The 22228-nt window shown below is 37.9% G+C and overlaps 1 protein-coding gene across 1 annotated transcript in view; it reads left to right on the top strand.

The window, feature by feature from the left end:
• LOC134323489 (thrombospondin type-1 domain-containing protein 4-like) overlaps positions 1–22228 on the top strand; it is a 68865-nt gene that overhangs the window by 30742 nt on the left and 15895 nt on the right. The window contains exons 8-16 of the mRNA XM_063005014.1: positions 2195–2370; positions 2872–2962; positions 4172–4360; positions 4639–4768; positions 4850–5054; positions 5729–5902; positions 6888–7061; positions 8016–8195; positions 9844–9988. Coding sequence (XP_062861084.1) covers positions 2195–2370; positions 2872–2962; positions 4172–4360; positions 4639–4768; positions 4850–5054; positions 5729–5902; positions 6888–7061; positions 8016–8195; positions 9844–9988 — 1464 coding nt within the window. The remainder of the gene's footprint in view (positions 1–2194; positions 2371–2871; positions 2963–4171; positions 4361–4638; positions 4769–4849; positions 5055–5728; positions 5903–6887; positions 7062–8015; positions 8196–9843; positions 9989–22228) is intronic.

Genomic DNA, 22228 nt, shown 5'->3' with positions numbered 1-22228 from the left:
AACGACTCGGACTCGACTCATGACTTGCAAAAAATGACTCGTGAACAACAGAAGTCTCTAGCGTCAGCATGTGTTGAAGTTCACTTCATTTGAACATTTTTGTTACCTTTGAATTGGAATCTCACTTAAAATGGTGGAATACCCTACATAGTACACTTCACAGGAACAACTGGGGTGAATGGAACGCTCGTACAGAATTGGCGCTAATGGTTGTAAGAACTGCTTTTCTTGTTAGTAAGAAACGCTGTTATTTGCATTTATTTAGTCACACAGATGACGTGGTAATGAAACGCTTGATCGGCTTTCTAACGAGTTCATGTTTTACTTCACAACCGGGAAAAATTTGGAGGTTTTTAATTATAAGCACATTTACAGTGGGGTCAAAAAGTATTTAGTCAGCCACTGATTGTGCAAGTTTTCCTACTTAGAAAGATGAGAGAGGTCTGTAATTTTCATCATAGGTACACTTCAACTATGAGAGACAAAATGAGAAAAAAAAATTCAGGAAATCACATTGTAGGATTTTTAAAGAATTTACTTGTAAATTATGGTGAAAAATACAGTAAGTATTTGGTCAATAACAAAAGTTCAACTCAATACTTTGTAACATAACCTTTGTTGGCAATGACAGAGGTCAAACATTTCCTGTAAGTCTTCACCAGGTTTGCACACACTGTAGCTGGTATTTTGGCCCATTCCTCCATGCAGATCTCCTCTAGAGCAGTGATGTTTTGGGGCTGTCACTGGGCAACACGGACTCCACAAATTTTCTATGGGGTTGAGGTCTGGAGACTGGCTAGGCCACTCCAGGACCTTGAAATGCTTTTTACGGAGCCACTCCTTCGTTGCCCGAGCGGTGTGTTTGGGATCATTGTCATGCTGGAAGACCCAGCCACGTTCCATCTTCAATGCTCTCACTGATGGAAGGAGGTTTTGGCTTAAAATCTCACGATACATGGGCCCGTTCATTCTTCCCTTAACACGGATCAGTCGTCCTGTCCCCTTTGCAGAAAAACAGCCCCAAAGCATGATGTTTCCATGTTGGCTGCTCTAAAATTTTCATCTGTGTGAGTGGGTGGGTGGGTTAATATGCTCCTTAATGAGTGATCTTGTTTTTTGGGTGGTGCTGGATCCAGCATGACCCTGACCAGGATAAAGCAATTAGTAAACATAAATAAATGAATGAAGATGAGGTAGTTTTTCTGGACCAGGTGCACCCTATAGTGCAACACGTCTTCCTGATGATATTTCCATATTTAATATTGGATCAGGTTTCCATGATTTTGTCCATCCTGTCCTTCATGAAACAGTAAAACCAATGTGTGTGTGTGTGTGTGTGTGTGTGTGTGACAGTTACAGTGTCTGGCTCTATGAGGAGTGACTGGAGGAATGTCAGTGCTTTATTGTTGGAGACATTGCTTTAATGAGAGCCACGCTGGACCCCAGCTGTGCGTCTGGCTCATGGCAGACAGGACCGTGTGTCCACCCGTTTTTCTTCTGTCCTCAGGGGACACAGACACTTTCATTAGTGTCCCCTTTCCCTCAGCCCCCTCAGCCCAAACAATTACACACAAGTACTTTACACACAAGTCCTGGTCATTTTTAAAGCTGATGTGTCCAGAGGGCAAAAATAAAAAATCTTTTTTTTTTTCTTTTAAGTCAAATTACAAAAGTCAGATACGAACCTCGGCATCAGCCAAGAGGATCAGTGGTCCCAGGTCCAGGTCAAATTTATTTGTATAGCACTTTTTACAATAGACATCGTCTCAAAATTCAGGACCGACAGACCAAAAACCCCTGTTGAGCAAGCCGAGGGTGACAGTGGCACGAAAAAACTCCCTTGAAATTCAGACGCTCACTCGTTATTCAGTCAGATCATCAATCAGAATTGAGGCACCTCATAAGGCAGCATTTTAAGCAATTTACGAATTTAGACGTGCCTTCTTCTTGGGAGCTAGGACGACGTAAAATGCATCTATGTAGAGAGATCAGTAGGGTTTCAGACACACCCTGTAATGTAGTTGGAATTTAGGCATGTATTCTGGTTTTGCAGGCTGTAAAAATGCAAATAAACCTCCTTAAAACTTTCGGGTCAAAACCAGCAAGTTTTTGAACTAAAGAATGCTGCCCTTCCTGTACATTCATGTTTATACTCCTGAATCTTGCTATACACGTGTCTCTTTCTTTTTGGCAGCTTTACGGAGTCGTTCTGGACACTCCATCATCAATGGAAACTGGGCTATTGACCGGCCAGGAAAATATGAGGGAGGAGGGACCATGTTCACGTACCGGCGGCCCAATGAGATTAGCAGTACGGCCGGGGAATCCTTTCTTGCAGAGGGGCCGACAAATGAGGTCCTGGACGTTTATGTAAGTTACGTGGCCTGTTAGTTCTCTTAGTGTGGAAAGTTAGTAGATTTATGAAACTCTCACACTAATGCCCAAAAGTATGTGGACACCTGACCATGGGTTTGTTGGAAATCCCACTTCAAAGCTCTGGGCATTGATATGAATTTAGTTTCCTCTTTGTTTTCTCTGGAAGGTTTTTTCCAAGATTATTGAGCGTGCATTTCATAGGAAGCTCAGGCACTGAGCTTTATAAGTTTAGGTCAGAGCTCTGTGCAGCCCTCTGGAGTTCCTCCACACTTCATGGACTTCAGTTTGTGCACGATCAAACATCCATGTCACCCTTGTGAAAAATAATGAGGAGTTACCAAATGTAATCTGTAATCCAGTTTAGCCTGGTGAACACAGTTATGGTTGAGGTTCAGGTTCATTTACCCCGTTATCATGATCTAAAGAAAATGGACCATGACAAACCCCGTTATTGATCCTGTCCTCTGTACCACTGGGTCTCGTCTTCCTGTTCAGATGATCTACCAGCAGCCCAATCCTGGAGTGCACTACGAATACATCCTCCCATCAGAGAACTCCATCAACACCAACACCAACACACAAGAGGGTGAGCTGAAATATGTTTTTACAGTTAATGCCTGAGATTGATGCTTTATATTAGGGGTTTCTTACCCTCAGGTCACAACATGTTCCTTGCAAGAGCCACAGAAATAATACTGTTATTTTTTGCAATTATTTTAAATCAAGTGGTGAAGTTATGCCTATAAAAGACAGGTGACTTAAATTATATTTATAAAATTAATTAATTAATAAAATTGTTTAGTTCAATAACAAAAAATGCATCAGTTATACATATTTTTTGCATTTATTTACATTAATTTATTTACATTTATTTATTTATATAATTACTAGTTTGTGTTTTGTAGTTTATTTCTTTATGCAAATAGTATCACCAATAATAATAATAATAATAATAATAATAATAATAATAATAATAACAATAATAATAATAATAATAATAATAATAATAATAACAATAATAATAATTTAGTTAATAATAATAAAGAAATAACAATAATAACAATAATAATAATAATAATAGTAATATTAATAATAATAACAGCAATCATAACAATAACAATATCAATAATAATAATAATAATAATAAAACATAATAATAATAATAACAGCAATAATAATAATAATTATATCAATAATAATAAAGTAATAACAATAATAACGATAATAATAATAATAATAGTAATAATAATAATGATTTTATATTTAATTTTTATGTTTTATTCTGGTCAGGGTTGCTGTGGGTCCAGCTTCCACTGGAATCACTAGATTCCCCAGAAAGAACACCAATCTATCGTGGGGCCTCGGCCACCTATCCCCCCAGACATAGCCAGTAATGTAGACAGTTGGCCGGCAAATAGCAGCACTGGGGATTCTAACCCTGAACCTGAGCACAATAATAATAATAAAAATTATAATAATAATAATAATAATGAATAAACACATTCATAAATATTGTAAGTGCATAAAAAGAATAATTTGAGAAATGAATAAACAAACCACTAAATAAATACAAAAAAGAATAAATGCATGAATTAAGATCATTATTAATAAATATATGTTTAATATTTACTAATTATCAGGCATCATTGTATAATTTTCCAGTCCTAATCCTGATTTAAATAAACCACAACACCTATATTTAACCAAACGATGCAGCATTAAGAAGTGCTGAAGATTTCATAGGTAGTTAGTTAATAATCTCTAGCGCTTTCTCATCAGGACGTGTTTTCTTTAGGTAACACAGTGAATCATGGGACTGTTCATGATCACTACGGGAGAGGGACGTCTCAGGAAGGACATGACCGGACGACTGGGCACCGAACGCCACCCCACGTCACTGAAAACCAGGTACCACCCCGCCGGCCCCGGGAGTACAACTGGAAACTCACGGGCACCACTGACTGCAGCGCCTCCTGTGGCAGAGGTCAGAACTACACACACATCTTCCTCCTCGATTAAGAAATAGTGCACATCTCATCAGAGATAACTTCGGCATGATTTACTTAAGTTATCTGGGCATCAGTGACCTGATTTTATTGTGTATTCCTTCATTAATTCATTCATTTAATTATAACATGTTTAACTGAATTAACTGTGCCACCCGAGCACCCAGAAGGCGTTTCAAATATGACGAATTTGATAATATTAGGAGGGGGCGAATACTTTTTCACAGCCCTATATGTGTGTGTTTATGCTGAACAGGTATCAGGTACACTGTGTTCGGGTGTGTGCATCGAGTTACCCACGAACGTGTATCAGACAGTCTGTGTGATGTCAGTACTAAACCCAGCGCACAGGAGGAACCCTGCAACGTCCAGCCGTGTCCTGCATTGTAGGAACACACACACACACACACACACTTTTCAGTCATTATTTGTACCGCACTGTGTGACTATAATTCATTTTTCCACAGTTGGGATATCGGCGAGTGGTCGGAGTGCAGTAAGACCTGTGGCCTTGGCGTGCAGCACCGACAGATCCTTTGCCGCCAGTTTTACGCCAACCGGACTCTTACCGTACCCGCAAAACGCTGCGAGCATCTAGATCGGCCCGAGAGCAGCAGCACGTGCCAGCTGAAGATCTGCAGCGAGTGGCAGATCCGCTCCGATTGGAGCTCTGTGAGTAAAAACTCCCATCATACAGCAGGAGCTAAAGAATATAAACATAATAATATAATATAAGTTTGATCCTTACCTCCGGTCACCCTGTGTGAGGAGTTTGGTGTGCTCTCCCCATGTCAGTATCTGGTTTCCTACCACCTTCAGAAAGATGGAGGAGGATTAGCAATTATTCAATGCCTGTAGATGTGTTTCCTGCCATGGATCATCACCCTGTTCATATTAACGCCCATGGTTTTGAAATGGAATTCCCAATAAGCACATGGGCAGGTGTCTACATACTTTTGGCCATATATTCTCTATGATAATAGACCACTTTATTGAGCAGTGTGTTTAAATGTCCTTTACAATTTATGTTGTCTGGTAATAATTCTGACCAGACCCTGTTACTGGGAAGCATACCCACACCATAATGCTACCACCACCATGTTTTATATTAGGCATGGTGTTGCATCTCATCGCATCTCAAGACTTGTGGTTAGTAGTAGTAAAAATACTGTGTAGTGCTCATAGTAAGTGGAATAAAATGTGAACGTACTGAATCCTGTGAGTCCAGTTTTTAGTTTACTGACCAGGTTTAGAGAGATGACCTGAGCTAGGCAGCGTGACTGTTGTTTTATACATTTATATATTTTGTATGTGTGTGTGTGTGTGTGTGTGTGTGTGTGTATTAGTGCTCTATGCCCTGTGGAGTGGGACAGAGGACACGAGAGGTGCACTGTGTCAGTAATGTGGGGGACGTTGTGGAAGATGAGGAATGTAACGTGAAGCTTCGGCCCATTAACATGGAGAACTGTGACATGGGACCCTGTGCAAAGAGCTGGTTCTACACTGACTGGGCAGACCGGGTAACTATAAATAATAATAATAATAATAATAATAATAATAATAATAATAATAATAATAACAATAATAATAATACTAATGATAATAGCAATAATAATAACAATAATAATAATAACAATAACAATGATAATAATGATAATAATAATAACAATAATTGCTCAAGTGCCCAACAGCAGCAACCTGGTGGGACTTGAACCAGCGACCTCCTGGTTACTAGTCCAGTTCCTTAATCATAAAAATAATAATAATAATAATAATAATAATTAATACTACCACAAACTGATTTTATTGGAGTTCCAGCAACCGTAGCAAACAGTGCCACCCAGTGGTTGGTGTTGAGATGTACATTTTTTATTTTAATGATGACTGAAATGCGTTTTTTGTCAAAATTTTATTCATTAAAGTTCAGTTTTGTTAGAATAATAAACATGAGCTGTAATTATGAGTTTCAAAGAAATCTTGTGTGTTTGGTTGCAGTTTTGCTACATTAATTTACGTTAGGTTAAAGAATAAATGGTGCTTGGGTGGTACAGCGGTCTGTTACACTAACCCACCACTGCTGAGATCTGGGTTTGAGTCTCAGCCAGCTGAGCTACACAGATGTGGCTGAGGGTGGGGGGGACAATGTGGCCAAAGACTGTTATAGACTGGCACCTGTCCAGGGCATTCCTGCCTTGTGCCGTGTTCCTGGACTCTGCCGTGTGCCACGACCCTGACCAGGATAAAGCAGTCGATGACTAGTGATACATAAAGGAAGCAAATGTATTGTGTGGACAGCTGCTGTAATTGATCTGTAAATGAAAATAGTAATAATAATAATAATAAAAATAATAATGTTAATAATAATAATAATAATAATTATAGTAATAATAATAATAATATCAATAATAATAATAACAATAATAATAATAATTATAGTAATAATAATAATAATATCAATACAAATAACTGTACTGTACTCTGTGTGTGTGTGTGTGTGTGTCTCAGTGTTCTGCAGAGTGTGGTTTCGGAGTGCGCAGTCGCAGTGTGGTGTGTCTCTCTAACCTGGTGAGCAGTGTGCCTCTGGAAGGCTGTGGATCAGAGCGCCCCCCTCAGACTCAAGCGTGTAATAATGGTCACTGTGAGAGCCGCACTGAGTGGTTCAACGGGCCGTGGGGACAGGTCAGCTTGCACACACACACACACACACACACACCCACACACACACACAGAGTTTTCCTTATATTTAAGCTCTGCATGAATGTATTTTAAGGATATCCTTGTTTCTACACTCACTGTCCATTTTATCAGCTCCACTTACCATATAGAAGCACTTTAAAATTCTACAATCACTGACTGTAGTCCATCTGTTTCTCTGCATGCTTTGTTAGCCCCCTTTCATGCTGTTCTTCAATGGTCAGGACCCCCACAGGACCACCACAGAGCAGGTATCATTTAGGTGGTGGATCATTCTCAGCACTGCAGTGACACTGACATGGTGGTGGTGTGTTAGTGTGTGTTGTGCTGGTATGAGTGGATCAGACACAGCAGCGCTGCTGGAGTTTTTAAACACTTCACTGTCACTTCTGGACTGAGAATCATCCACCAACCAAAAATATCCAGCCAACAGCGCCCCGTGGGCAGCATCCTGTGACCACTGATGAAGGTCTAGAAGATGACCGACTCAAACAGCAGCAATAGATGAGCGATCGTCTCTGACTTTACATCTACAAGGTGGATCAGCTAGGTAGGAGTGTCTAATAGAGTGGACAGTGAGTGGACACGGTATTTAAAAACTCCAGCAGCGCTGCTGTGTCTGATTCACTCATACCAGCACAACACACACTAACACACCACCACCATGTCAGTGTCACTGCAGTGCTGAGAATGATCCACCACCTAAATAATACCTGCTCTGTAGTGGTCCTGTGGGGGTCCTGACCATTGAAGAACAGCATGAAAGGGGGCTAACAAAGCATGCAGAGAAACAGATGGACTACAGTCAGTGATTGTAGAATTTTAAAGTGCTTCTATATGGTAAGTGGAGCTGATAAAATGGACAGTGAGTGTAGAAACTAGGAGGTGGTTTTAATGTTATGGCTGATCAGTGTAAACACGGTGTGTTTGTGTGGTCAGTGCTCGGCGGAGTGCGGTGTGGGGAGCCAGCAGAGGACGGTGGTGTGTATGATGAAATCTGATGATGGCTACACGGTGATGCCGCCTTATGAATGTTCATCTCTGGATAAACCGCTGAGCCAGCAGGTCTGCAACATGAAGCCCTGCGGAGCCAAGTGGTTCTACACTGACTGGAGTGCAGTGAGTCACCTAGAGTCTGTTCTGTTTATCTGAATATTTTAACACGTACACGATAAGGCGAAAGTATTCGGACACCTGACCATGAGCTAATTGGGCGTCCTTTTTAAAAACAAATAGTATTAAAACAGAGTGACCTTTGTGTGATCTTTTCAGCTATAACAAGCCACTCTTCTGAGAAGGTCTCTTACAAGACTTTGAAGTATGTCTGTGAGAATTTGTGTCCATTTGATTTTTATGGCTGGACACTGATGTTGGTCAAGAAAGCCTCAATTGATGATTCCAGAGCTGTTGAGGTGGGGCTGATGTCAGGGCTCTGTGCAGGACACTGGAGTTTCTTGAAACTGAGATTTACTTCATGTCTTTATAGAGGTGCTTTGTGCACAGGGGCACAGTCATGCTGGAACAGGAAAGGACCTTCCCTTAACTGTTGCTGCAAAGTTGGAAGCGTTATATAATTGATTGATTAATAATGTCTGTCTTTATCTATCAAGAAGTTTTACATTTACATTCTCAGCATTTAGCAGACGCTTTTATCATGACTGGGACAGTATACAGTCAATGCAATTGAGGGTTAAGGGCCTTGCTCAAGGGCCCAACGGCAGCAACCTGGCAGTGGTGGGACGTGAACCAGTGACCTTCGAATTACTAGTCCAGTACCTAAACCGCTAAGCTACAACTGCCTCATAATGAGGACTGTGAACACCAGTGGATGCTTGACTGACCCTGGCTCTGGTGTCCTCTGGTGACAGTATACTGCACCCCCAAGCAAATGAGGGTTAAGGGCCTTGCTCAAGGGCCCCAGCGCCCTTTTGATTACTAGTCCAGTACCTTAACCATTAGGCTACAACTGCATATCACTAAACTTCACGTCAATCTGCATTCTACCATTATGCCTAGTTCACACTACACGATTTTTGCCCAGATTTTCGCTCGGCGACCAGTCACCGCTAGATTTGCCGGCTCGGGAGCAACTCGGCGTTCGCTCGAAGATCGAAACTCGGCTCTCAATCGCTAAGTGTGAACTACCCGACAACTCGATCCGAGCGTATCAAGATGTCTAGCATGTCAGATATCTCAATCTGAGTTGCACAACTGGCAATGAGTGCTATGTCGAACAGCCAATGAGAACACAAGATACAGCATGAGGAGAAACACCAGGGAGGAGTGTGGCTGTACACCGGCACACACACATAAGTTTTACAGTATTTCTGACCTGATCGTTCTCTACAAAACACCCACGCTGCGTTGCAAAAATATTTACAAAGTATTAACCTTCAACTCACTATAGAACAATCCAAGCAAAATCCACTAAGATTCATTTGTTTTTTCTCTTTGTTTTTATGCGCACAAACTTTGATCGCTCGCTACTTGTTGACGTGCATTTTTCATTAAACCTTTTGTGACAAAACAATATTTGGGAGATCGGAGAAGCTCGCCTGTGATGCCAGTTGGTGATAGATGGTGTAGTGTGAAACCCCCTATCACTGATCAGTTGTGTAGTGTGAACTGTACAGCAACCCAGCAAATCAGAAAGTCGTGTAGTGTGAACTTGGCATAAGGGGTAATAATGTTAATGACAAATGTAAAAGAGTCTGTGACCTAATACTGACATCAGCAGTAACAGAAGTCACCTTCTTTTTGTGTGTAGTGTTCAAAGACGTGTGAGGGGGGGTTCCGTGTTCGGGAGGTGCGCTGTCTCTCAGACCAGATGACTCCGAGTGAGGGATGTGGAGAACGACTGAAACCAAAGGATAAAGAGGAGTGTAACCTGGAGCCCTGCCTTCCACACATCGGTTAGTGCAGGGTTTTTCAAACTTTTTCAAACAACACAATGCATCCTAGTCTCTCTATTTAAGATGTAACATGAAGCCTCCACAAGGGGGCGCTGGCGTATAAGTTTATTTAATTATTGTTATTTTGCTCTGCAGCCCATTTTTTCGGTTTGAAAAGCCCTGGGTTAATGAAGCCTTCAGGGGCCACATTTCTGCTTTTAAACATTTCTGCTTTTAAAAAGCACCAGGTTTACTGGCATCCTTTGTAAAGAAAAGTAAAGATGGTTATGAAACATTCTTTTTATTATTTGATTCTTTTATTGGATCAAAATTGAATTGCAGTAAAATAAATTCTAATAAAAATAAATGTATTGCATTAAAAATAAGAGGACGTCATTTAAGAGCTTCCCTGAACACCAACCTCAAATCAGGAGAAGTTGGGATAACGAAGTTAATAATGTTCTGTCCAGGGCCAATCCATCTTCCGCTGCTAGAGACCCGATGGTGTCCAAGGAGGGTGTGTATTCGCATGACACACCCTTCCTTCGAGATACTTTGGTGGATCTCTGCATTCCTCCACCTCTGTACAGGCACACAGCGATGAAGACCCCATCTCTTTTTAGTCCAGTCTTTTCCCACACAGCAGACTAGTGGCCAATTTGCACTGCCAATTGTGCCTGATAGGGGGCGCCCAGCTGACCGGTAGTTCAGAATCCCAGTGCTGGTGTGCTAGTGGAATATTCAACTGCGCAACCTGGGCTCCCCGTCCATGCATTTTTCAAAGAGACAAAACCGTGCAAAACCACATGTTGCATTCATTACAGCAGGAAGAAAAGGTTACGGGTGCTGGACTGGCCTGCCTGCAGTCCTGACCTGTCCCCAATAGAGAATGTGTGGAGAATTTTAAACGATTGTTTTAATGTTGCTTTAAACGTTCATGTCTCTTTACCCTTTCGTTTTTTCCTTCAGACGAGAAGTGTCACGACAAATACTTCAACTGCAACGTGGTGGTCCAGGCCCGACTGTGCGTGTACGATTACTATAAGAAGGCCTGCTGTGCATCGTGTGCCCGTGTGGCGCAGCGGCAGTCGCCACACAGGAACTAAAGATAGGGCGGAATGGAACGGGGACGCCGCCCACGTGAAGTCCTCCACCAGGGGGCACCATGAGCAGACACAGCTACAGCTGTGTAGCTTCACTAAGACTGAAGACGCTGCTTAATGTGCCGTGGACACTAGGACACGACGTCTGTGAAAAACAAGAGTTCAGATTTTGGTGCTCCAGACTCCAGATCAGTGTGAGGATACGGACTGCACTGTACCCAACAAACTGGAGAGAGAACTGACCAGCTACAGTCCTCCAACGCCAGGCTCATTGTTTTTATATGGAGTTGCAAGAAAAAGTTTGTGAACCCTTTTGTATAAGCAAAATTTTTTATTACTTATAAATTGTGGTCTGATCTTCATCCAGCTCATAATTATTGACTTACTGACCGTTTCATCACTTTATTGAACAAATTGATTAATCATTCACAGTTCACAGGCTGGAAAAACTATGTGCACCTCTGTGTTTGATAACTGGTTAGTCCTCATTTATCTGTAGTAACCCTTCCCTGTACCTGCTGATCAGGATTTCCATGACTTGCCCTATTCAGAATGTGCCATGACGTCTCAATTCTGTTTGAATCATCCATTACTTGGGTGTTTTGGTCGTGGTTTTGTTGTATCATCCAACTTTTAATCATGTTTCTGTCTCTCATACCAGGTATTCTTGTATTCAAAGGCTTAGATTCTAGAACATACACTATATGGACACAAGTATTGGAACACTCTTCTAATTATTAAAGTATCGTGTTTCGGCCACAACAGTAACAGGTGTGATAAATCAATTATACGAGGGTTCTTCAAAATGTTTCCACACTTCAAAATCACATCACTTTTGTACATCGTCATCCTCCGTTGCGTTTTTCCCAGTGTCGTACCATTTTAATGCCGTCAGAAAAAAAAAAGTTTTTTGGTTTTTCGTCACTGCGTTCACCTCATCATCACATGAAAATCTTCTTTTCCTTAAAGCTTCTTTGAGGGTCCAAAAGGGGTGGAAATCAGATGGAGCTAAATCTGGACTATAAGTGTCTCTCAGACATGACCGTTAAAAGAAACTCCAGTGGTCTGCACACAGCCCTGCTCAGGTGTCTATGATCAGGTGTTCAAATTATTTTGGCCATATAGTGTTAGTTAAAGCTATAATAATACTTTTTCTTAAAATAAGGGCCAGCAGCTGACTACACTTCTGTAGATTTACAGAATTTCCCAGATGCTTTTATCCAAAGCGATTTACAATTGTGTCAGATTACAGTTCAGCCAACTGTGTGCTGAGGTTTCTAATCACTTTTAATCATTAGTTCAGAGAGTCCAGAGTTACAACAGTGCTGCTTGTGTCCTGTAGGTGGTACCTGGCCCAATTTGTGTGATGAGCTACAGCTTTAGTAAATTGTGCAATAATTCCAGACTTACCGTGTGTACAAATAGCTTTAGCAGACAAAGCAGCACACGTCATCATCTTTGTCTTCATGTAGCCCTTGGAATCTGTGTGACTTTTTATACACCTCATCCCACACTTACAATATTTTTACATGATTTAAACTAACTGGCATTTGGAGAAGTTATCAGCCCATATTTTTAATATTTTTTAATTTTATAAGATGCCCTTTAATCTAATCAGTATTGAGAACTATCCATGGGTTTTTCTGACTTCTTATAGTTGCTTAATCTCAGAACGTACTTAGTACAGGCAAAGTTAGGAGTCATCAACCTGTTTAAAATAAAATATAAAACAAATTGGTGTAATAGTTACGAACCACGTTCTGTAATTCGTAACCAAGTCTGTGCTTGTAGCTCAGCAAATGTTGCTTCGTTTATTCTTTGAGCTTCATTATCGTGATTCTTTAATGTTCCTGATGGGTGGCGGCGGGTCTAGAGCTCATCCCAGAAACAAAACCCCCTGGACACGGTGCCAGTCCATCACAGTGTCAGTAATATAGTAAATCAGCTATATGATGTAATTGTTGCCTGAGCAGCATACTGACAGCTTTGTCGTGTATAAACGTACCCACTAATTTATATTCCTTTGTTTTTTTGTTTTATTATCATATCATTTGTATTTATATTTAAAAAAAAACTGAAAAGTGTTCTCTCAGATATAAGACTCATCATAAACTGTTCAGAAGAAGTGTTACTGTTTTATAGAACTGATTAAAGGTCTGAGTTTGAGAAGACGGCTTCGTTCACTTTCTTTTAAAACAGCGTCTTTAGTAGATTTTTGTAGGTTAAAGCATTTGATTTCACACAGTTGTGAAAGTTTAAAAATCAAGGTGTCACCACAGAAATAGGAATAAACCACTGACAAGATGCTGTATAAAAAATGTCATACAGTGCTGTGAAACAGTATTTTATCTTTTATTTTTGCTAATTTGTCACTTTTAAATGTTTCAGATCCTTCAGCTAATTTTGATATAAGATAAAGACAACACAAGTGAACACAAAATGCAGCTTTTTAACTTTTTAACTTGTTGTGAAACATCCAGTTGTGATGGCAACTTTCCCCCCAATTTTCCTCCCAATCTAGTTGTATCCAATCACCTGATTCCATCACTCTTCCTCTCTACTGATGTTGACCTCCACTGTGACTGAGGAGTGATGTGACGCCCCAAAGACGAAGGCATGTTTACCACTGAGTTACATTAACATCTCTTATTAATTACACTTTATTAAGCAATTGGGAACAGAGGATACTGTTGGTCACCTAAACAGGAGACAATAAGAAATCTGGACTGCAGACATGCCAGTCAAGCACATGCACTCTGTGTCTACAAATCCATGCAGTTGTAGCGTTTGCAGGAGATGTCGTCGCCCTGATGGCAGCGTGTGTCTCTCCAAAATCCCAATATATGCCTCTGACATTTAACAAAATGTCAAATTTTTTTCTGGTAATGGGGTTTGAAATATTTATCTTGGGCTAATTTATTTTGTCTATATATAAGTAAGTAAGTAACTAAGTATATTGTTTTTAACTAGTCCGTTAGCATGTTGTTTATTCCCCTGTACATTTAAACCACAAATACCACGCCAATTTTTTTTGGATGCAATAAAGTGATTCTGGGCAAATAAATGAAGAGAATAAACAGACCTAACGTGTAAAACAGCTAAAAATTGTAAATCTACACAATGCCCATTTTCATTATTCCAAATGTAACAAAATGTACAAGTTTTGTCATGAAATTTAAAACACATAAAAACACATTATAAATGACAAGAAAAGGGAGTTTATTAAATCTACATTAGTACATTTTATTTTTTGTTTTCTTGCAGGTAAAGCGTAAATACCTGAAAACACCATAAATAGTATAGAGTATTAAGATTATATTTTCATTATTTTCATCCCTGCCAGTCACATTATAAATAGACTTCAAATACCATTTACTCCACCCAGTATACCATACATACATGAAAGCTAAAATATTAAACAGATGTGGTGCATTAGAGAAAAGTTTGCATATATGTGACACATCCAGGGTCCAGGAAAAGGAGCTTCTAGAAATCTTCAAATACACCAAAACCAGCGCATCTGCTCTGTAATAAAAGATGGAAAATGAAACACTGCATAGTAATCTTTGTAAATTGCTAATTATATCATTTGTAATTAAAAACAGCTGTGTAGCTTCACTAAGACTGAAGACGCTGCTTAATGTGCCGTGGACACTAGGACATGACGTCTGTGAAAAACAAGAGTTCAGATTTTGGTGCTCCAGACTCCAGATCAGTGTGAGGATACGGACTGTACTGTAACCAACAAACTGGAGAGAGAACTGACCAGCTACAGTCCTCCAACGCCAGGCTCATTGTTTTTATATGGAGTTGCAAGAAAAAGTTTTTGAACCCTTTTGTATAAGCTGAATTTTTTATTACTTATAAATTGTGGTCTGATCTTCATCCAGCTCATAATTATTTACTTATTGACCGTTTCATCACTTTATTGAACAAATTGATTAATCATTCACAGTTCACAGGCAGGAAAAAACTATGTGCATCTCTGTGTTTGATAACTGGTTAGTCCTCATTTACCTGTAGTAACCCTTCCCTGTACCTGCTGATCAGGATTTCCATGACTTGCCCTATTCAGAATGTGCCATGACGTCTCAATTCTGTTTGAATCATCCATTACTTGGGTGTTTTGGTCGTGGTTTTGTTGTATCATCCAACTTTTAATCACATTTCTGTCTCTCATACCAGGTATTCTTGTATTCAAAGGCTTAGATTCTACGTAGAACATACTGTGGCGCCAGCGTCGGGGCCGCCAGTGAGCTGCCTTTGGCAGTTCATACAGTGGTTTAGGGACAGACACCCATTCATACACACATACATTCATACAACAGACAAACATATAAGCTACTTACCCAACACTCACCGCAGCCACCCCACTCCCAACAACGGGATACACGGCTACAGTGAGCTTAGACACCACTGCCGCAAGGCTTTCTGGGTAAAGCCCGTGCCGGCCCCTAGAGCTACAATACACTATATGGACACAAGTATTGGAACACTCTTCTAATTATTAAAGTATCATGTTTTGGCCACAACAGTAACAGGTGTGATAAATCAATTATACGAGGGTTCTTCAAAATGTTTCCACACTTTTTTAGACTCTATTCATTAAGAATTTCAAATACAAATCACATCACTTTTGTACATTGTCACCCTCCGTTGTGTTTTTCCCAGTGTGGTACCATTTTAATGCCGTCAGCAAAAAATGTTTTTTGGTTTTTCGTCACTGCGTTCACATCATCATCACATGAAAATCTTCTTTTCCTTAAAGCTTCTTTGAGGGTCCAAAAGGGGTGGAAATCAGATGGAGCTAAATCTGGACTATAAGTGTCTCTCAGACATGACCGTTAAAAGAAACTCCAGTGGTCTGCACACAGCCCTGGTCAGGTGTCTATGATCAGGTGTTCAAATTATTTTGGCCATATAGTGTAAGTTAAAGCTATAATAATACTTTTTCTTGAAATAAGGGCCAGCAGCTGACTACACTTCTGTAGATTTACAGAATTTCCCAGATGCTTTTATCCAAAGCGATTTACAATTGTGTCAGATTACAGTTCAGCCAACTGTGTGCTGAGGTGCTGAGATCCTTGATTTGCATTTCTAATCACCTTTAATCATTAGTTCAGAGAGTCCAGAGTTACAACAGTGCTGCTTGTGTTCTGTAGGTGGTACCTGGCCCAATTTGTGTGATGAGCTACAGCTTTAGTAAATTGTGCAATAATTCCAGACTTACCGTGTGTACAAATAGCTTTAGCAGACAAAGCAGCACACGTCATCATCTTTGTCTTCATGTAGCCCTTGGAATCTGTGTGGCTTTTTATACACCTCATCCCACACTTACAATATTTTTACATGATTTAAACTAACTGGCATTTGGAGAAGTTATCAGCCCATATTGTTAATATTTTTTAATTTTATAAGATGCCCTTTAATCTAATCAGTATTGAGAACTATCCATGGGTTTTTCTGACTTCTTATAGTTGCTTAATCTCAAAACGTACTTAGTACAGGCAAAGTTAGGAGTCATCAACCTGTTTAAAATAAAATATAAAACAAATTGGTGTAATAGTTATAAACCACGTTCTGTAATTCGTAACCAAGTCTGTGCTTGTAGCTCAGCAAATGTTGCTTCGTTTATTCTTTGAGCTTCATTATCGTGATTCTTTAATGTTCCTGATGGGTGGCGGCGGGTCTAGAGCTCATCCCAGAAACAAAACCCCCTGGACACGGTGCCAGTCCATCACAGTGTCAGTAACATAGTAAAGCAGCTATATGATGTAATTGTTGCCTAAGCAGCATACTGACAGCTTTGTCGTGAATAAACGTACCCACTAATTTATATTCCTTTGTTTTTTTTTTTATCATAACATTTGTATTTATATTTTAAAAAAGTGAAAAGTGTTCTCTCAGATATAAGACTCATCATAAACTGTTCAGAAGAAGTGTTACTGTTTTATAGAACTGATTAAAGGTCTGAGTTTGAGAAGACGGCTTCGTTCACTTTCTTTTAAAACAGCGTCTTTAGTAGATTTTTGTAGGTTAAAGCATTTGATTTCACACAGTTGTGAAAGTTTAAAAATCAAGGTGTCACCACAGAAATGGGAATGAACCACTGACAAGATGCTGTATAAAAAATGTCATACAGTGCTGTGAAACAGTATTTTATCTTTTATTTTTGCTAATTCGTCACTTTTAAATGTTTCAGATCCTTCAGCTAATTTTGATATAAGATAAAGACAACACAAGTGAACACAAAATGCAGCTTTTTAACATGACTTTTTAACTTGTTGTGAAACATCCATGACTTTGCCAAATAAATTGTGATGGGAACTTTTTTTTTTGCATTTCCCCCAATTTTCCTCCCAATCTAGTTGTATCCAATCACCTGATTCCATCACTCTTCCTCTCTACTGATGTTGACCTCCACTGTGACTGAGGAGTGATGTGACGCTCCAAAGACGAAGGCATGTTTACCACTGAGTTACATTAACATCTCTTATTAATTACACTTTATTAAGCAATTGGGAACAGAGGATACTGTTGGTCACCTAAACAGGAGACAATAAGAAATCTGGACTGCAGACATGCCAGTCAAGCACATGCACTCTGTGTCTACAAATCCATGCAGTTGTAGCGTTTGCAGGAGATGTCGTCGCCCTGATGGCAGCGTGTGTCTCTCCAAAATCCAAATATATGCCTCTGACATTTAACAAAATGTCACATTTTTTTTTTGGAATGGGGTTTGAAATATTTATCTTGGAATAATTTCTTTTTGTCTATATATAAGTAAGTAAGTATATTGTTTTTAACTAGTCCGTTAGCATGTTGTTTATTCCCCTGTACATTTAAACCACAAATACCACGCCAATTTTTTTTGGATGCAATAAAGTGATTCTGGGCAAATAAATGAAGAGAATAAACAGACCTAACGTGTAAAACAGCTAAAAATTGTAAATCTACACAATGCCCATTTTCATTATTCCAAATGTAACAAAAATGTACAAGTTTTGTCATGAAATTTAAAACACATAAAAACACATTATAAATGACAAGAAAAGGGAGTTTATTAAATCTACATTAGTACATTTTATTTTTTGTTTTCTTACAGGTAAAGCGTAAAAACCTGAAAACACCATAAATAGAATAGAGTATTAAGTATTAAGATTATATTTTCATTATTTTCATCCCTGCCAGTCACATTATAAATAGACTTCAAATACCATTTACTCCACCCAGTATACCATACATACATATTATTTATATATTTAAGGAATTTTAAGGCATGCAGACAGATCACACGAAATCAAATGTGGTGTATTAGAGAAAAGTTTGCATATATGTGACACATCCGGGGTCCAGGAAAAGGAACTTCTAGAAATCTTCAAATACACCAAAACCAGTGCATCTGCTCTGTAAAAAAAGATGGAAAATGAAACACTGCATAGTAATCTTTGTAAATTGCTAATTATATCATTTGTAATAAAAAACAAACAAATGCATTAAAATCCCTAAAAAACCAAAATAAAAGTGTTTTCAATAATGATCTCAGACATTTGGGCCCCCACTGTCTAAACCAAACTGTAGCAGCAGTAAAGGTCTGTAAAGTTAATTAAAATTAGATGGCAGATTTCAACGATTGTTTTTTTTTGGTAAGTGAGGTATTTAAATTGATGTACGTACTTACAGTGTTTGTCTAAACTATATTATTATTATTATTATTTGCTATGTTACACCCACCCAGCTCGATTCACATGTGTAACAAGTGTCGGCCTTTCCACATTCCAGTCACAGCTTGTTTTTGCAAATGCCTCTTGATTCTGAGAGACAGAGCATCAAGCTGCAGCATCTAGTCCAACAAACCCTGATGTACCATACTGGACATTTTTAGTAGCAACAGTTAAAAACTTAACAGAAGTTTATAATTCAACTTACATATAACAAGGTTGACCACAGTTAGATTAATATGTAGAACTTATTATTTTCACCTACATTTAAAATAGTTAAGTGTAATTTTTTTGTTGTTTTTTACTATTGTAAAAAGTCCTAACATTATTCTTTCTCTGTATGGAATATTATAACTTTTATTTTAGGTAGTATTGTGCTAATACATCATATATATGTCATGGTTTGACAAAAAGCTACCTGAAGATGCTCTTGAAGATTTGTGCTTTACACCTGCAGATTCTAAAGGGCATTTATCATGTGAACCTGGTTTAAGAGGCCTTTAAAGCTTCTGCAGAATCTCCCCAAGTCCCCTTTTTCACAGATTTGTGTAATTCCTAAAGGTTGTACACCATTTTCTTTATTGACCACCAAGCAGAAACAGGACAAGAATGTCCTCCAGGTATAGTCCAGCTTTTGATCAACTTCATCCATGTTAAACCATTGGATGGTGTGAAAAGCAGGTTATGTAATGCTTCATTTTTAAATATTTTAAAGCGAACATCAACATTATCAGGATCCTCAAAAGTTGTTTTTCTGTGTCTTGTTTTTTGTGCAGCTGTCATCACCATATTATCAGGGTACATGTTCCTGACACGATTGTTTGCCATTGTCTGTGTTGAAAATGTTCAGCGTTGTTTCTAAGCAGCTCTTCTGCCCTGTATAGGCAGGAATTGACATTTATAAGAGGAAAATAGAAAATGAAACCTAGATCTTGAGGATTACATTCCAGTAGAGTTTAAATAACTATAAGATCTGAATTATAGCTGATTGAAATTCGGTTGGTTGGTTGGGTGGGCTGGATTTCATTCTACAATCTAAGGAAGACTCTTTCCTGTCCCCGTATTACTGTCATTTCTTTGCAAACTGAGGTTCTAAAGGACAATGTGTCATTTACTTGTACTTGAAATATAAACTTGTTTTTTTTAGTGTTATTTTGTCATGTTGGTATTTCCAGCAGTAGAACCACTGATACCAGAGAGCTGCTGGGTGGAAACATTATTGGAAGTGTTACCACTAAAGAATTTGTTTTTGTTTTTAAAAAGCTTTTGTCTCCTGCTATGAGTAACTAGATCAATTGAAATAGATTTCATATTAAACATAAATATAAAATGAAACCCATTTAATTTATTAAAAAATGTCAAATATTTATCAATATATTATATTATTATTTTATAATATAAAATAATATATTTTGTAATTTTTAATAGGAATTTGACAAAAAAACAATGTTCAATGTGTAAACATCAATGTCATCAAAATTACTGATGTAAGATTTATGAAGCATGTTTAATCAAGCACAATTTATTTTAGATGTGGCCTTGTTTCTTATTGTATTATTATTTCACTTATTTGTACTTGGGTTTTTAATGATAATAAAATAATCATAATAATTTAATGATTATGAAATAAAATCATAATTGTTTCAGAAAAAGCTTTATATGATCTTATAGCACCGATTAAATATCTCAGTTTGGAACGTCTGTTTCATTTACTTGTACTTGAAACAGAAACCTCAGGAAATAAGCACTTGTTTTTTCTGTAGTGTTCCAGTGATACCAGTGAGCTGCTGGGTGGAAGCATTAATGAAAGTGTTACCGCTAAAGAATAAATAAAAGCTTTTATCTCTTGCAATAATGAAAACATAGATTTATCGTAAAAGATTTTATGTAAACATTGCAAAATAATGCACAACACTGATATACAACAACGTATTAGGGCCACTGTTAAGTTTCGATTTCGAGAATAAAGTCTAAATGATTTAGAGATTAAAGTTGAAATTATTTCTGGATTAAAATTGAAATGTCATGGCCATATATAGCGCTGAAACTGCTTTGTAATAAACTGTGTTTATTTAGAATATCGTGCTCCACCCGTGCGCTCGGTGTCTGCGTCACCGCAGGACTTCAACCGAGGCCCCAACGCCTTATGGCATATAGACTCGTACGATAAACTAAAGCCGTATGACATCACTATAAATGGTTGCGTTAATGGGTTTAGTCGTCATGTCATGTTCAATACAATCAACGACCTAAAAATAATTGTGGCTTACTGGATAACCACAGTAACGCGCATTAGAGGATCCAGGTACTGAGACCCGTGATTCTCTGCAATGACAAGCTTACAACGGGCTGCACAGTCTATGGTCATAATATTTCCACTTTAATCTTAAAATAATTTCGACTTTATTCTCATAATCACTTTCACTTGTTCTTGAAATCGAAACTATACGACTTTATTTTACTTGAAATCGAAACTTATACGACTATTTTTCTTGAAATCGAAACTTTTACGACTTTATTTTTCTTGAAATCGAAACTTATACGACTATTTTTCTTGAAATCGAAACTTATACGACTATTTTTCTTGAAATCGAAACTTATATGACTATTTTTCTTGAAATCGAAGCTTATACGACTTTATTTTTCTTGAAATCGAAACTTATACGACTATTTTTCTTGAAATCGAAACTTTTACGACTTTATTTTTCTTGAAATCGAAACTTATACGACTTTATTTTTCTTGAAATTGAAACTTATACGACTATTTTTCTTGAAATCGAAACTTATACGACTTTATTTTTCTTGAAATCGAAACTTATACGACTATTTTTCTTGAAATCGAAACTTTTACGACTTTATTTTTCTTGAAATCGAAACTTATACGACAATGTGTCATTTACTTGTACTTGAAATATAAACTTGTTTTTTTTAGTGTTATTTTGTCATGTTGGTATTTCCAGCAGTAGAACCACTGATACCAGAGAGCTGCTGGGTGGAAACATTATTGGAAGTGTTACCACTAAAGAATTTGTTTTTGTTTTTAAAAAGCTTTTGTCTCCTGCTATGAGTAACTAGATCAATTGAAATAGATTTCATATTAAACATAAATATAAAATGAAACCCATTTAATTTATTAAAAATGTCAAATATTTATCAATATATTATATTATTATTTTATAATATAAAATAATATATTTTGTAATTTTTAATAGGAATTTGACAAAAAAACAATGTTCAATGTGTAAACATCAATGTCATCAAAATTACTGATGTAAGATTTATGAAGCATGTTTAATCAAGCACAATTTATTTTAGATGTGGCCTTGTTTCTTATTGTATTATTATTTCACTTATTTGTACTTGGGTTTTTAATGATAATAAAATAATCATAATAATTTAATGATTATGAAATAAAATCATAATTGTTTCAGAAAAAG

Source organism: Trichomycterus rosablanca, chromosome 11 (assembly GCF_030014385.1).
Source record: "Trichomycterus rosablanca isolate fTriRos1 chromosome 11, fTriRos1.hap1, whole genome shotgun sequence".
NCBI classification, from domain to species: Eukaryota; Metazoa; Chordata; class Actinopteri; order Siluriformes; family Trichomycteridae; genus Trichomycterus; species Trichomycterus rosablanca.
This window is presented reverse-complemented; position numbering and strand designations above follow the sequence as displayed.